At 32.2% G+C, this 15,175-nt stretch overlaps 2 protein-coding genes across 2 annotated transcripts in view; both read left to right on the top strand.

Annotated features, from left to right (window-relative positions):
- The window catches only part of LOC135194633 (epithelial discoidin domain-containing receptor 1-like), a 96,826-nt gene extending 87,126 nt beyond the window's left edge, over nucleotides 1-9,700 (top strand). The window contains exons 3-5 of the mRNA XM_064220277.1: nucleotides 7,289-7,400; nucleotides 9,072-9,303; nucleotides 9,683-9,700. Coding sequence (XP_064076347.1) covers nucleotides 7,289-7,400; nucleotides 9,072-9,303; nucleotides 9,683-9,700 — 362 coding nt within the window. The remainder of the gene's footprint in view (nucleotides 1-7,288; nucleotides 7,401-9,071; nucleotides 9,304-9,682) is intronic.
- The window catches only part of LOC113403265 (discoidin domain-containing receptor 2-like), a 46,206-nt gene continuing 40,277 nt past the window's right edge, over nucleotides 9,247-15,175 (top strand). The window contains exons 1-6 of the mRNA XM_064220244.1: nucleotides 9,247-9,303; nucleotides 10,114-10,261; nucleotides 10,448-10,636; nucleotides 10,707-10,840; nucleotides 10,922-11,129; nucleotides 14,791-15,103. Coding sequence (XP_064076314.1) covers nucleotides 10,141-10,261; nucleotides 10,448-10,636; nucleotides 10,707-10,840; nucleotides 10,922-11,129; nucleotides 14,791-15,103 — 965 coding nt within the window. The 5' untranslated portion in view covers nucleotides 9,247-9,303; nucleotides 10,114-10,140. The remainder of the gene's footprint in view (nucleotides 9,304-10,113; nucleotides 10,262-10,447; nucleotides 10,637-10,706; nucleotides 10,841-10,921; nucleotides 11,130-14,790; nucleotides 15,104-15,175) is intronic.

Genomic DNA, 15,175 nt, shown 5'->3' with positions numbered 1-15,175 from the left:
TTCGTATTTTAAAATGAAAAATAAATATATAGAATGCTTCCAATCACACCTACAAATAACTCACATACAGCTCACGTGTTGTTTTTTTGCGTTCCCGGAAATATTTTTATTCAATAACTTTTTTTTGCGACGAAACTCTTTCAAAATATCAAATAAATTGCAAACGCTACATGCTGTCACATTGAACTACGGAAGTTAAGCTGAAATCTACTCGTATTTGGTCAACAAACCGGTACACAAAAGAATGTTTACCATATTTTGGTGCACTGTTTTTTCGATAAAAACTGCTTAAAAAAACAAATTGCAAAAGTGATGAATATATCCCGATTGAACGTGAACACATTTGACATTCTTTTTGTTATAAACAAAGTGGATATGAAATGTGAATATTGAACTAAAAATCGATAACTAACACAAAACAAACTTAAAAAAAAGTTTTTATATCAAAATTTGAGATGACCTGCTAGTAAGATATTTTAGAAATAAGAGACGCTCGTGAGTTTGAATGCGGCCTTTGAAACTTAAAGCAATAAATTTGCGTTAAAAATTATCTCAAGCCGCTGCATATGAGATAATTTTTCATGAATCATATACGTGTGAAAACTTGAAAGTAGTATCTATTCTATCAGAAATAAATATACTAGCTGTGCCCATGGAATTATTTCAGTTCTTTTTTTTTAATAAATTTTTGAAGTTGCAATTATGACTTATTTTGAAACTCAAAAATGGTTCACTTTTGCATCATGCATATGGGGGTTAAAATTATCGCAAATAGTCATCCCTATCACCTCCTAGCGGGAATACGTCGAATTACCAATAACCCTATAATATATATATATATATATATATATGTATATGATATCACCGTCTGCCACAGACGGCAACATCGTAAAAAGTATAACATAAATACTTCTTACACTGTCAATGTATCACTAACTACAGAATCTAAATGTTATAACCATTCTTCCTATAATAATACTCCTTTTAAATCGAAACACGGGAACCGTTAGAATAAATGGTAGGTTGAAACTGAAGCGACTTAAAAAAACATTTTAGTCAGATAAATTAAAACACGTACCCAGTACGGAATTCAATTTATACGTAAAGTCATAAAGGATATTAGCCCGACGGCAATAGATGTTACCATAAACAATTACAGTTAGGTTTAATTCTCATCTTGAAGGCAAACAATGCGGACGGCAACCGTAAACAAAACAATTACAGTTCTAGGGAGGGTAGTTACGGATACCCTTCAAAAGTTTCAACCTTCTGTCTTGAAGTTATGTGTCTTATAATAAATCACTGAGGAGTTGCTATTTAAGGGTGTATTCACATAATTACTTGTAATCATTTTGGACTCACTTCAAGTTTAGGGATATAACTTCGAGCCACATAATCGAATTATGAAAAAAACATTTTTTGGTATATTAAACATCCATTTGTATTAAATCAATACGTTTTTATATATTAAAATGGAAGGGTTGGTGTAAAATAAAAGGTTGAATTGCCTATTGTAGTTTTGCGAGTGTTATACTTATATATTTGACACAAAACATACATCATATCAACATACTACTTAAAGGCTTCAAAACTATAGTAAAAAAAATAAGTCAATGACAAGAAAATTTTATACGGAAATCTGAAAGAAAAATCATATAAATGATTGATTAAAACGTAATTTTATATTACAACTAGCCGAACCTTTATCCGCTGTTTGCTTGCTTTACTACGGCTTTACCACACAGCACACACGGCACACAAACCGTCACCCCCAAGCTTACCCCCTCGAGGGGTGAATTAAAAAAGTAGCCTATGTCCTTCCCCGGCGCTCAAACGATATCAATACGAAATTTCAACTAAATCAGTTCAGCGGTTTAACATGAAGAGGTAAAAGTCAGTGTTACAATCACATTTACAATATTAGACTATAGAGACTATATAGACTTGTACACCTGGCAACCCAGAAGACAAATAAAACACGGTCTTTTTAATGATTAACGATTAATGATGCATATATTTCCGTGGATTAAACAATCATTTTCTTTGGAGAGCATTTGCAGAAGACTCGTATTGGAGATGTGTAATGAGCCTTCTACACATCTGTCTGAGTGGCGAGATACTCGTGCTACATCATTAATTTCTTCCTAATGTCTAAAACGAGCGGAGCTACGTTACGAACACCATTCTGTGTTCACAAGCACTGCCGTAAAGTCTCTGGATGTATAATTATTTGTTGTTGCCCATATTACACTAATATTGAAATAGAGCCGATTTTTTTTTTATTGAATCGAAATATTAAATTACTATACGCAACGATGTAATTGACATTTAAATTCTAGATTTTTATACAAATTATTTATAAATTCTTAATTCAAATTATTGAATCGTTAGCAACAACTTTACAGATTTGGAATAACAATAAACAAAAATACCACGAAAGATTTATAAACTTCAACATAACATCGCACTTACACTTCTATGTATTTTATAAAAAAAAAACTATATCAAATTATATTTCACAAGCTGCGTCATCTGTAGTGAAAAATTATGAGCTGTGTAGATCGCACATTAAACGCAACTCCACGGAATGTTCTCGAGTTAAATAGATACTGTTAATAATCCAAAATCACTAACTCTTGTCTGAACAAAGATAAATAGCGCCGTATGTTTCAGTTTCAACTACTCGTGTCTTTTGTAACTTTTGTTACATCGCTTAATAGCAAACGCTAGTTCATTATGTAATTTTGTCTAAACATTTTACATGACTTTCATAAAATACTTCAATATATTTTGAGTATATATTAATTTGTATTTTAATATATGTAGTTAATTTGAAACTATTGCGTGAAATGATATTTTCTGAGTATATTACTGTATATTATTTAAATTGATAAAATCTAGACAGACGTATCTTATACCAGTGTACTCCTATTTTATTATATATAAATTATATATATAAATTATTATATATAAATTATGTCCCCTTAGTTCATTTTGGTCTCGACATCTATTCTCAAGGAAGACTAGTCAACCGTGCAATACACAAGAGTGGGAACAAATACAGGTGCATTCTCTATCCCATACATAATAAATAATTAGGCGTCAAATCCCCAGACATTTCAGGCTCACGACCAAATGTATGTCATTTTTTAAGTACCAATACTCCTTCTAATATCAGCTAAGAATTCGGCCAAAAGTCCCGAACCGGAACGTGTTCCAGGACATCGAGATTCAAATGTACCGACGAGGCAGTATAACGCAATATCACATCATATATACACTCTATTAACTATTAAAGTAATGACCATTTTGCATGATTAAATAAAATAATTTATTAAAACCAGCAAATATATTATAATCGTTTACAATGGTATATTCACCTTAACCAAAGGAGTATAAAATGGTTTAACATTTTTATAACTCACTGGAAATACTACTCAGTTTTTAATAAAATTATTTATAAAACAAACAATAACTAAAATATAAAGTAAAGTAAAGTAGTAACAAAGGTGAGAAAAGAAAAATTCTGTTTAAAATTTATAAAGCGCTTTTATTTTCAGCTTGTCTTACGTGGCAAAAGCACTAGTCTGATCTCAGCATTATTGTGGCTACCTACTTTAAATGAAGATTTAAAAAAGATGAATATTTTTTTTTCTAAGTAGTAATAGTTACATATTATACGAAAGTATATATTTTAAAAAATCGTTAAATATTTGTTAATCCGATTAAGTTGAAATTTTTGTACTACCGTTGTGAACACTCGCGTTAAGATTTTTTATATTGTTCCATTAACACACGAGGCGAGAAGCTAATCGAATTGTCTGGAAAACAATAACATTTTTTACAAAAAAGAAAATTACAACGCTTACTCAAAGGTAGCTAAGTTTTAAATAAATAAATAAGCACTGCATAACATACTTATATTTAACAACATCTAATTCGCGTTTACCATAGGGATATATTAATATATATACACACATACGAATGTTAATTCAAAAAATTTAAATATTGCCTACATGTAATTACAATTGATAACTTTTCGTAATTATTATAATATTTTTCATAACAACATTAATAATAATTTCATAATAACTAATTGGATATATCATAACTAGATTCCAATATAAAATATTTATTTGTTCTGTTCGAATGTTGTTTACTTCAACAAAAATATAAATTACATTTATTTATTATTGCTGCTGTTTAAAGTGGGATTAAAATTAAACCAATAACTAGATAATATAACGAACGGCAATCGCTGAGAGTGGCTGAATCCGCTCGTTAAGAGTTAAACTTATTATGCACATTATTCCCAATAGGAATTAATGCAGATCAATCTTCACAATTGTTAATCAGCAACAAGCTAACAAATAATAAACAAATATTTCCTTCTTATAACTTAATAGAAGATAATTTATTTAACTCTATAGTTAAACCAGGGAATTTTGAATTTCGAAAACTACAAATATCGCTTCTCATGGTAGTTTTTATAAAGACAAGCAATGACACCTGTTATATGAATTGAATAATAATAGCTAACTTTATTCGAATTGTTATCTTTCTTTAAAATAGCAAGAGGAATATTTAATTTTATACACACTAATTTATATAATAAATAATTTATAAAATTATATACATATGTATATTTAGCTTTACATCTTCTTACCCGAGAAAGTTATATATTAAATGTGCTATCCTTTAAACATTTTATTTGGCATCGTAGCACGTACGAGACACGGCGATCGTTGTAGCTACTGCGGTTCCGATGCGGTACCAGCGGAAAATTTATGTACCACTGGGCGTGCAAGGCTAGCCTCTACCCAGAACCTTCAAATAAATTCATACTAGTTCGCTTTATTCCCGTTGCTAGCGCTCCACTGCCGACAGATTTCCATACCTCCGAAACACCGTCGTAGTCACGCACCTTTCTAAAGCGAATAGCTGCGCATACTCACAGCTTATGAAGTATCGTTAGTAGATATTCAACCCTTAGGGTGGCAGCCCCTCTTAAATATTAAGTTTCCCAAGAATTTTAAATTAGAGTATTAGGCTCGGCGTCTCAGCTGAATTAAATATTAACAATGCTATCCAAGCGAACTTGGTGGAGTCTAAAACATTGAATTTTTAATAGTTATTCTCTTTTGCGACAAGCAATTAATGTAATGAGGTAGCAAGTTTTAGCTCGCCTCAGGGAGCGCTGCAAATTAGACTTAATTCTCTGTTAGATTTTCCTACGATTATTTTATTTGGGAAGTATAATTATCGATAAGCGACAATGAGGTAACTTGGTTCGCTTATAATATTTAAAATTTTTAATAGATTGCCAAAATTTTAAACCATAGTGAGTGAGATTAATTTTAATTTAGGTACTTATATAATTTATAGAAAACTAAAAAAATTGTAATACGATACACGTAATGACGATGTTATTTCCGTTTATGAAGAAGAAAGATAAACAAAATCAAATACGCTTAAGCTTGGATTCGAGCTGATATGAAGAAAAATGTGATTCATCATTAAAGTGACTTGATAAGACCAGGATCCCGACAAACAAATATATATTTTACATTTTCCGTGGCTTTCATTTCCAACGTCATTAGAAATTATATCCAACTTTGACTTTTATTTCTTTTGATTTTAGATTACAACTCTGTCAGTGTGCTCCGTAAATCTACGGAACAAATAAATATAGAAAATAAAATAAAATAACAAAATATAAATTTAATATAACGTGACGGAACTCAATTGAATTTTTTTTTTGCTGAGACTTATTATCTGTTATGGACGCAGAATAGTAAATATAAAGTTACTTGCGGTACCCGACTAGATTACCTTAAGATTACCGAGTATAGTACTGGAAAGCGAAGGACCGGGAGCTTTGACGCGATTTGCGAGAGGCATCCAGCAGTGGATTGTAATTGGCTAATGTTGTTGTACCTTCCCCTCTTTTTATATTTAATTCCCATTTCTTACATTGAACGAACAACAGCTAGTTATTAATATTAACGCGAAATTTGGTACGTTTGTTATGCTTTCGTGTATTTACCACTCGAGAAATTATCAAGAAAAGGCACAGAAAAGAGCATAGAGTACCAAATGGGTGTAAAACGTGAGCGGTAACTAGTTTAATAATAAATTTCTACACGTGTTACGATGGTGATAAATTAAAAAAGATGTATAATTTTGATTAATGTATAATATAAAATGCGAGCGTAGCTGAATTACATTATAATTAAAATCACCTTGACAGCGGTCTCGCGGCTCATTTGTCTTTGTAATAAATTGTTTTTCTCCGGTTACACCCGTTTCGCGTAATTTGTTCATGTGATATATCACTTGTCGCTAGGATGTGGATTAGACGCGCATCGCTCAGGGTGTCTGTCTGTCTATATGTATGATTAAGGCAAGCCTCCTGTCATATGTGTAATCCTCTTATAACAAAGAACTACGAAACTGAGCGTAATCGTTTTGAAATGCAATCAACTAAGGTACGCGTAGCAGTGGTTCTGATTAGTTAATCATAATATGTACCTAGCTAACCGTCTTGCACTGGCGTAAGTAGAATAATTGAGTACGTATATAAAAAGTTTTTACTGAAGGACTTATATTTGAAGAATAAATCTTTTCTTTTGGGCCAGTAACTTTAGCGGCCGAACCCAGAACAACTCACCGGAGTATGATCTCAATCGAATGAATAGTGAATGGAAATATGAAATAAATGAAAACCAACTTATCATGAGTTATTATGATTAATTAAGGTTTCATTGAAAAATATTTCTTTAATGGATTAGCATTACAGCATTGATAATTGAAACACCGTAATGTGTTTTATCGTTAAGAGATATAAGTAACGAAATATAAGCATCCGTATGGTAAAATAACGGCGTCCGCAAAACCAAATTAGAATGTTTGCCTTTGTGCCTCACCGAGATCGTGTATTGTATTTTCGTTTTATTAAAAGGAAGAAAATAAACAAGAATTTATTTGGCCTCTCGTTTCCTCCTCTATACACGATCATGCCTCAGCAATGACACGATGTTAAAGTTACAGTGATATTTATTTTATCTTTATCATAATATTTTCTTTAAAGATCGCATGTTTTATTTATTAAAATGTTAAAGAAAAAAGGAAAATCTATATCTTGCTGTTACAATATTATCGTACAAGGATTAAACTTATATTAATAAAAAAACATATTTATATATAATTATAAGTTTTTAAACTCATTTATCAGTTTTAGTATAATTATTTAAAAAATATATATATTAATACAAGACTTTTTTTTCAGCTGAAATGGGCAGCTGCGAAGTACCCCTGGGCATGGAAAATGGCATGATATCAAATGAGTCCCTCGCTGCCAGTTCAAGCTACGATCAGAGCGTATCTCCACTGAGCTCGAGGTAAAATTACGGTTTTAACAAGCAAAGTTTTAATGTTAATAAATATTTCTTACCGAAAATTATTGGTTACAACACAAATACAAATTAATATTAATGAATAGATGATGTCTTCCAAATGGTTACCCTGCGTATTTACTAACGCAAGCACGAATATTTAGTTCATTATTATAGTTTTTATAGTCTATAGAAGCATAAGTTATTGAACCCGAGGACTCAGAAACTAGTTTCAGTGACCACGATTTAATTGACGAAGTCACAATCAGCCATTATGCCACGATATACATGTCGTCATGTCATGAAACCAGCAAACTACGCAAGACTTATATGTATATTACCACAGATACCATGATATTTATAAGATCGCTTGATAAATAGTGGTTGCATAATATTGCACCTTAATTTAATGAGAGGCGACAATGTCTGTAGAGGCTTTCTTTATTGACGTCGACGTTCATGCTAAATGCTTCTTTATATTGTGTGAGGTATGTTTCAAATTAGTTTATATCTTTACTTTATTAAACGACGTTGAAAACGAAAATATATATTGTAATGAAAATGAGTCACTGCTTCTGAATAAGTGACAAAAAAATATATTCGGGAAAATCTTCAACTATAATTTGTTCAATGTAAATTGAAGTTGTAATATATATATATGCGCCAAACAAATTGCTACGGAATCGATAGCTGTATTTAAATGGTCATTGTCTGACAGCAACAAAGCGCTATGATACAGCGGAGTTGTTACAATAATTGTGAATCCGGCGACCACAAAACGTTCATACTTAGCTCAAACAATTAACAGAGGGTTTCACATTCGGCCTGTAAGCCCGCATAAGCCCGGTGCGAGACAATAGAACGAAAACTCAGCGCTCGTTAGAGAGATTCGGTAACTGAAAATTAAATTTTCATATGAATTCGTAGTGACTGTTATCCTATATCGTTTTGGGTCTTGAGTCTTCAAAGATAACATAGTATAAGGAGTTAATACTCCAAAGTACGCTCAATAGAGTCAGTTCCAAAAGGGGCAGAAGGCATTCAGTAAACGCCATTTTAATTTAACCTTCGCCTCGCTTTGTTCCTGTTGTACCTTTAATGAGATTGTAGTATAGTTATTCAAATTAAACGTCTGTAGTCGCCAATCTCGAATCTCATTCTGTTGACATGCCAAATACTAAACGCCGGCACACTATTATATTATTATTGTAGTACTATTTTCATTTACTTGTATCATTGCACAACATTGTCTTACGAGACTTCATGATTAACAAATAAATAAAGTTTAGGAGTACCTACATATGACATTTTAACGTAGATAAAATATCACAAATAAATTTCAATACTTTATAGAGTAGTTAAAAAAAAATTGGTAACGCAGAGCCAACAAAATTAATATTTTATTAGGAAACCTTGTATGAGCACAACCAGCATTACCAGGTCTAAGTATTCTAAGTACCATTTCCGAGGAAAGGTATTCGCATATAAAATGAAATCCCGCAAAGTATTTGGTACTAAATTAAAACATACGAACTTTAACGTACAGACAATAATATTTCTTTGCAAGACATAATAGTCCTTGTATTCAGTACAACAAACATCGCGAAAGTTGAACACGGTAGTTTATATGTAATCGTCCGTGATAAATAATAAAATTAAAATATTTATTCGAAACAGGATAAGAACCGAAATACGAGGTGGTGCGTGGTGCCCTAATGGGCTTATATCGACCCGCAGTCGTCAGTTTCTGGAATTAGACCTCCATGCTGAATACATGATCACGGCTACCGAGTCTCAAGGTAGATTCGCCAACTCTATAGGAGTGGAGTTTGTAGAGAGTTACGCCGTGGAGTACTGGCGCGACGCCCTCAAGCGCTGGGTAAAATATAAGGATTTCAACGGCAACCGAGTAAGTTTTTCTTCCTCCTTGCTCTATTTTTCTTTGATATTACTTTACTTTTATTAAAATGAAACTTTTTTGATAAAAGTGAATATTTAAATATTCATATGGTTGGTATCGTTTGCTTTATATTATTAAATCAAAGTTTATCATTTCGTTCAAATTGTTGTTACGTTTGAGATTTTTGGTAAATAGACATAAATAAATGTAACGTGTATATACTTTAACGTAGAAGTTAAAGCATTCTGCAATCTGTTAGTCGGATCTGTGTGAACGGGAAGTACAAACTTGTCCGACTTAAGGATCAAGGAAACAAACTTTTGTTAAGTTATGCCAAAAGATGCTATATTGCTAAACAATGAGGTGCTTTAAAGTTTGTTAATTTAAGGAGAAATATACAATTTGATAACTCAAATTAGAAGATTGCGTTTCATAAATGTTTTTTATTGAATTAATTATTATTGAATTGTTTACATTTCATTATACATAATACATTTACTAACTCCGCGCGGTGTTACTCTTGTCAAACTTAGTCGTAGCATTATCTTATGTAGTCGTATGTGTTACCTTTCTCATTAATGGGTTACGTAAAATAATAATAATACTGTATTTATTTATCAAATTGTAAATAATAATATATAATAATATGAATTATTGGCATTCTTTAAACAATCGACTGTCATCGACATTGTGCAGATTCATGTGTTTTCAAACTTATATCTAACTTTTTTTTTTGTTCTGGACGCATTCAAATGAATGTAATGAAACTTTATATTCTTCGCAGGTTAAAGTATATTTAACTAACCGTTCTTTTCACAGCAATTACCTGGAAATGTCAATACTTACATGCCACGGAAAACTGCTTTAGAAGCTCCGTTTGTTGCATCTAAAGTTCGATTTTACCCATACGCTTCACACCCTAGGACTGCCTGCATGAGAGTCGAGATTTACGGCTGCCGCTGGAAACGTAGGTACAACAAGCGTAAGATTTAAATTGCTGGCGATGTCCTGGGACCTGATGCACTGCGACTTTCGCTTTGCGACAGATATCTTTAAGCTGCTATGCTATGAATTAAATGTCGTAAATTAGGTAAGAGCATAGCGATCGATTCCGCCTTTTGGCGGCTTATTCATTGAAATGTTATTTCTACAGAGGCTCTTATTGCGTACTCCGCACCGAAAGGTGGAGATATGCAATCGATGACAGGCGGTGCACGTTTCGAAGATCTCTCTTATGATGGTGTTATACGTAATGGCCGAATGATAGATGGGCTAGGCCAATTGACCGACTCATTTAGCGGACCAAACGATTTTGAATTACCCGACCCACTGGATACACAAGGTATTCATATATACATTCATATATTCGTAAATGTAATGCAATAATCGATTAACAAACAATATGTTCTCAGGCACTCGATGGGTCGGTTGGAACAAAACTATGATGGTGGACGATGAAGTGAAAATAACATTTAACTTCAGCGATACCAGATTATTCCATTATGTGGATATTCATACAAATAACATGTTTACTAAAGACGTACAGGTACAAGACTATTTCATTTATGTATATTTAAACAGGTTAAATGTTTTAGACAACATTTCGATGATATGTTTTTATTAACAGCTGTTCAAAGAAGCCGAAGTATATTTCTCCCTCGAAGGAGAACGTTGGCAAGAGGACTACATTTCGAACGAACCGAAGCAAGATAGAGTCTCAGAACACGCTCGGATAATTCACATTGACCTGGAGAACCGTACAGCAAAACACATTATGTTCAAGCTGAAGTTTCAACACGAATGGATACTACTCAGTGAGGTTACCTTCACTTCAGGTACGTTTCTTATGTTAAATTATATTCATTTAAAAACCTTATATTATTAAGAAAAACATAAAATATAGGCTTGAGACGTCAATAAATTTCCAAAATGATAAAATTGCGACAAACATCTCATTATTATCTTTTGATATAAGTTATATTTAAATTGTGTTTTTTTTTTTTTTTAGTTATACATTACAGAACGCGTACTGATTTGTTATTATAGATTTTAAATAAAAAAAATCTTCATAAGCAGCGAATATAACAAACAAGTAAAAATTAATATACAAAATCGAAGGTTTAACACACTTCTGTATGTATAAATACATAACTCAGTATATTCATAACATTTAAAATTCATAAAAAAGCAAAATAGTTAATTAAATATAATTTCGTCCCCTTTATACAAATTTGCCCGAGTCGTAAGCGCTTGAGTTTTTAATCTGATTTCAGCTGCGAGTTCGAATTGAAGTAAATATTTACTTGCAAATACTTCTATGGATTTAAACTAGGTTTATAAAATCTTCTTATCTATTCTATGAGTACAAAATACATCGTATTTCATACTATCATTCTTATCTGATCCAAGTGCTATCAAGTAAATCACAAATTATTATCTTGCTCTAATTAATCTGCAGCTCCGTTCAGGAAATCGCCATTTAAATGATAAATCTCACCACTTAATAAGTAAATTCTAATTAAGTGATATCTTCGGTGCGCCTACCTTCGTATCTTCTCTGTTATATTTTTCTTACATTCGCCAAGGTCTGCTTTTTACTCAAATAATTTCAGGTTAGATCGGAAACATATTTTAAAGCAGATCAATCAGTTATCGTCGGGTATAGTTTATAAAACGTTGATCAAATTTAGATTAGTTACGACTCAGGCAATATTTGTATCAATGGGACAAGTTACATTTAATAAATTATTTTCTATTCATGAATATTAAATATTATGAATAAACTGAGTTAAGTTTTTATTGAGTCACGCAGAAATGAAATAAGCGTTTTGTATTTAGTCCGATTTCTTAATGCCTCTTCTTCTCTTTAAGGTAGTGTTTGGTTATTAATCCATTGCAATGGCCAAATCTGTGCAAGGTATTAGGTACTTGAAAATATTTTTTTATGTCGTTCACGCAAAACGACTTCGAAAAATGTTTCATTGTTTATGTGCGATGCCTGAAAAATTTTAGGTATTTTTTTATTAAATCGAGGTCGGGTTGTCCGTAATTGATTTTGAATTGCAAAAGTTCAATTTCGAATCAGAGCGATTCACATCACTTTCATGTTCATCACTTTTAATGAATCCAGAGATAAATACACCCAAACAAGATTTTATTTCTGTTTTAAACTACCGATCACGGATTGACGATGTTAAATCGAAAACTATTAAACCCAAATGAGTATGAAAGAAACGTATTGATTTTTACTTGATAATAACAATATTATACAGTGTTCTGGTATGATTTTTACATCACTATATCAGCAACATTTTAACCAATGAATTTTATACAGAATTTCAGTGCATATTATGTTTTAAAAGTTCGATATAATCAAAGAGTTGATTAATGCTAAATTACGATGTATTTCTGTATTGTATGAATTAATTAAATTTTTGAATTAAATAGATTAACAAAATTCTAGGTACTACATAGGGTCTACCTTAAATATTTATAATGTATTTAAAGAGTTTCCTATTAAAACTTGAATTAACAGCCTAAAATTGCTAGTGTAGTTTAACCTTCGACCCGACTCGGCATCCCAGTAATCTTCACTAATTTAGAGTCACAATGGCTTTAATTACGGACAGCTAAATATAGTATGTGATTTATTTGCACAATAATCTTTTATATTTCGTTCTTTCTCTTATACAGTTTTATTGAAAACTCTATACATTTTTATATCATATTTTTCATCCAATATATTTATAAAATATATAATTATAAAATACAGTCGTGTTATTTATTAAAGTTAATTCTATAAAAGCTATGAGATTAACTATTAAATAGCCACCATTTCATAAATAAATAAACGACTACATTAAATTATAACGTTATATTGGAAATTATAAAAAGAGTTCTGCGGTCAGCCACGATGACGGTATGTTAGTGTTGTGGTTAATATATAAATTTTTGGCTTTCCATCGATCGTTCCGAAAATAATATGGCGTTCTGGTAATTAATTGTTACCATGAATTTATATAATATAGCACCGCGTGGATAATTTGCTTGGATATTAGTCGAAAACTATGGGTTTAAATGTGAGCTAACAACACTGTTTTTATAAACTTATCAACTACAGCAGGGTGGTGAATAAGCTGGAAATATTCTCTCTAAAATGAAAGAAATCTTCCCCTTCTGTGGCTACGATATGTTACTATACTTTTCGTATTACTCGTTGTAATCGTGTTTATGTAAATATTATTTTTAAAATAGAAATTATCGAATAACAGACTATTAGTTACACTATATACATTGACCTACTGACATACGGAGTCTGTGTACAATTAGAAATTAGAAGAGTATCAAGTGACTCTTGGCATCCAGTCAGAACAAAACTGGCACTTCGCCATACCCCTCACCTCTCTTTAGGCTTAGCCCTAGTTATATTAGTTTGACACACTAACTAGCGAGCTTGCCTTACTTCCTCCACCACGTCTGAGCTGTTAGCAAATTTATATCAATTAGTATGCTCGTGTATGTTCTTACTATACAATACAAAATCAGATTTATTAATTAGTATTTAATAATTAGTTATAATAACTACAGTAAACTGAAATGGAATAACCTCGAATTGACAAAAAATTATCAACAACCGATTATCACATGAGAAAGATATAATTAGTATTCCATCAATACGAGTACTTCTATTAAGTTATTAAATAAAAATGGCGCGTTGTAACTTTGAAATGATTGCGAATTCCATGGAGCCGTGAACTACATAATTCACATAATCAGACGTCGTCCCGGCGACCGGCTGAGCACAAAACCTTACCGCACCCAACTTAGCTCCTACTCCTTTGTGAAACAACAATTAGCTCTGCGCTCGACACCTATTCATTTTCCGGCTTTGTCTTAGCCTAAGGCAGGATTGTTTGCCTACATTCAATAGGCTGAGTTATAAGTCTTTTGCCGGTAATCTTAAAACATCTATTTAAGCTACCTTTGATCCTTTACTTAAAGACCGAAAATGAATTAATTTCTTGAGCTATTTCAAAGATCACGACGTTTCACATTCAATGAATATTTTAATCACATAGTAAGCTCGTTATCTATTGTTTCGTATAGCGTCGTTAATGACTGCAGCGCAATTTTTATTGCCTAGCTTATACGTTACAGGCAAGCTACCTATTTCAATACAACTTTAACTATTTCCGCCGTCGGACAATTTGCGACTAACGACGACATCGGAATTCAAAACCTATTTTTAGTAATATAGGTAGACGGTCAGGCAAATGGGTCACCCGATGGTAAGTGGTCACCACCACCCATAGACATTGATGTTGTAAGAAATATTAACCAATACGCCATCAACCTTAGGAGCTAAGATGTTATATCACGTGTACCTGTAGTTCTGTAGGAACACAAAAATAAAAGGATTTATATGATAATATAACACTTAGTATCAGTATAAAATATAGAAACTTTTCGTTAAATAATAATGTGTCGTTTTTTCAGTTCCGACAGTTGTGAATTCCTCTGTTGAATTTCTGGAAGAGTACTACCGTTCTGACAATTCACCTTCATCACGTAAGAAAAGAAACTCGTCGTTCACAATTTCTGTGGGTTGGACGTGCGGTGCCGTGATCGGTGGGGGCTTGTTGATAGCGATCATAGCTGTTCTGCTAACGAAGAGAACTAGACGGATGCTAGTTAATTTGTTGAAAAAACCTTTCTGTCCGACGATACGAAACTCTAATGCAAGGAACAACCGAAGGGCACCGAGGCTCGCTTTAGCTCTCGCGAACTGTCCTCCCATACACATGCTACGGTATATATATATTTTTTGTACTTGTACTTATATTTACGATACACAATTATAGCAATATGATTTCTTATATAA

The sequence above is a fragment of the Vanessa tameamea genome, chromosome Z (genome assembly GCF_037043105.1).
Source record: "Vanessa tameamea isolate UH-Manoa-2023 chromosome Z, ilVanTame1 primary haplotype, whole genome shotgun sequence".
NCBI classification, from domain to species: Eukaryota; Metazoa; Arthropoda; class Insecta; order Lepidoptera; family Nymphalidae; genus Vanessa; species Vanessa tameamea.
This window is presented reverse-complemented; position numbering and strand designations above follow the sequence as displayed.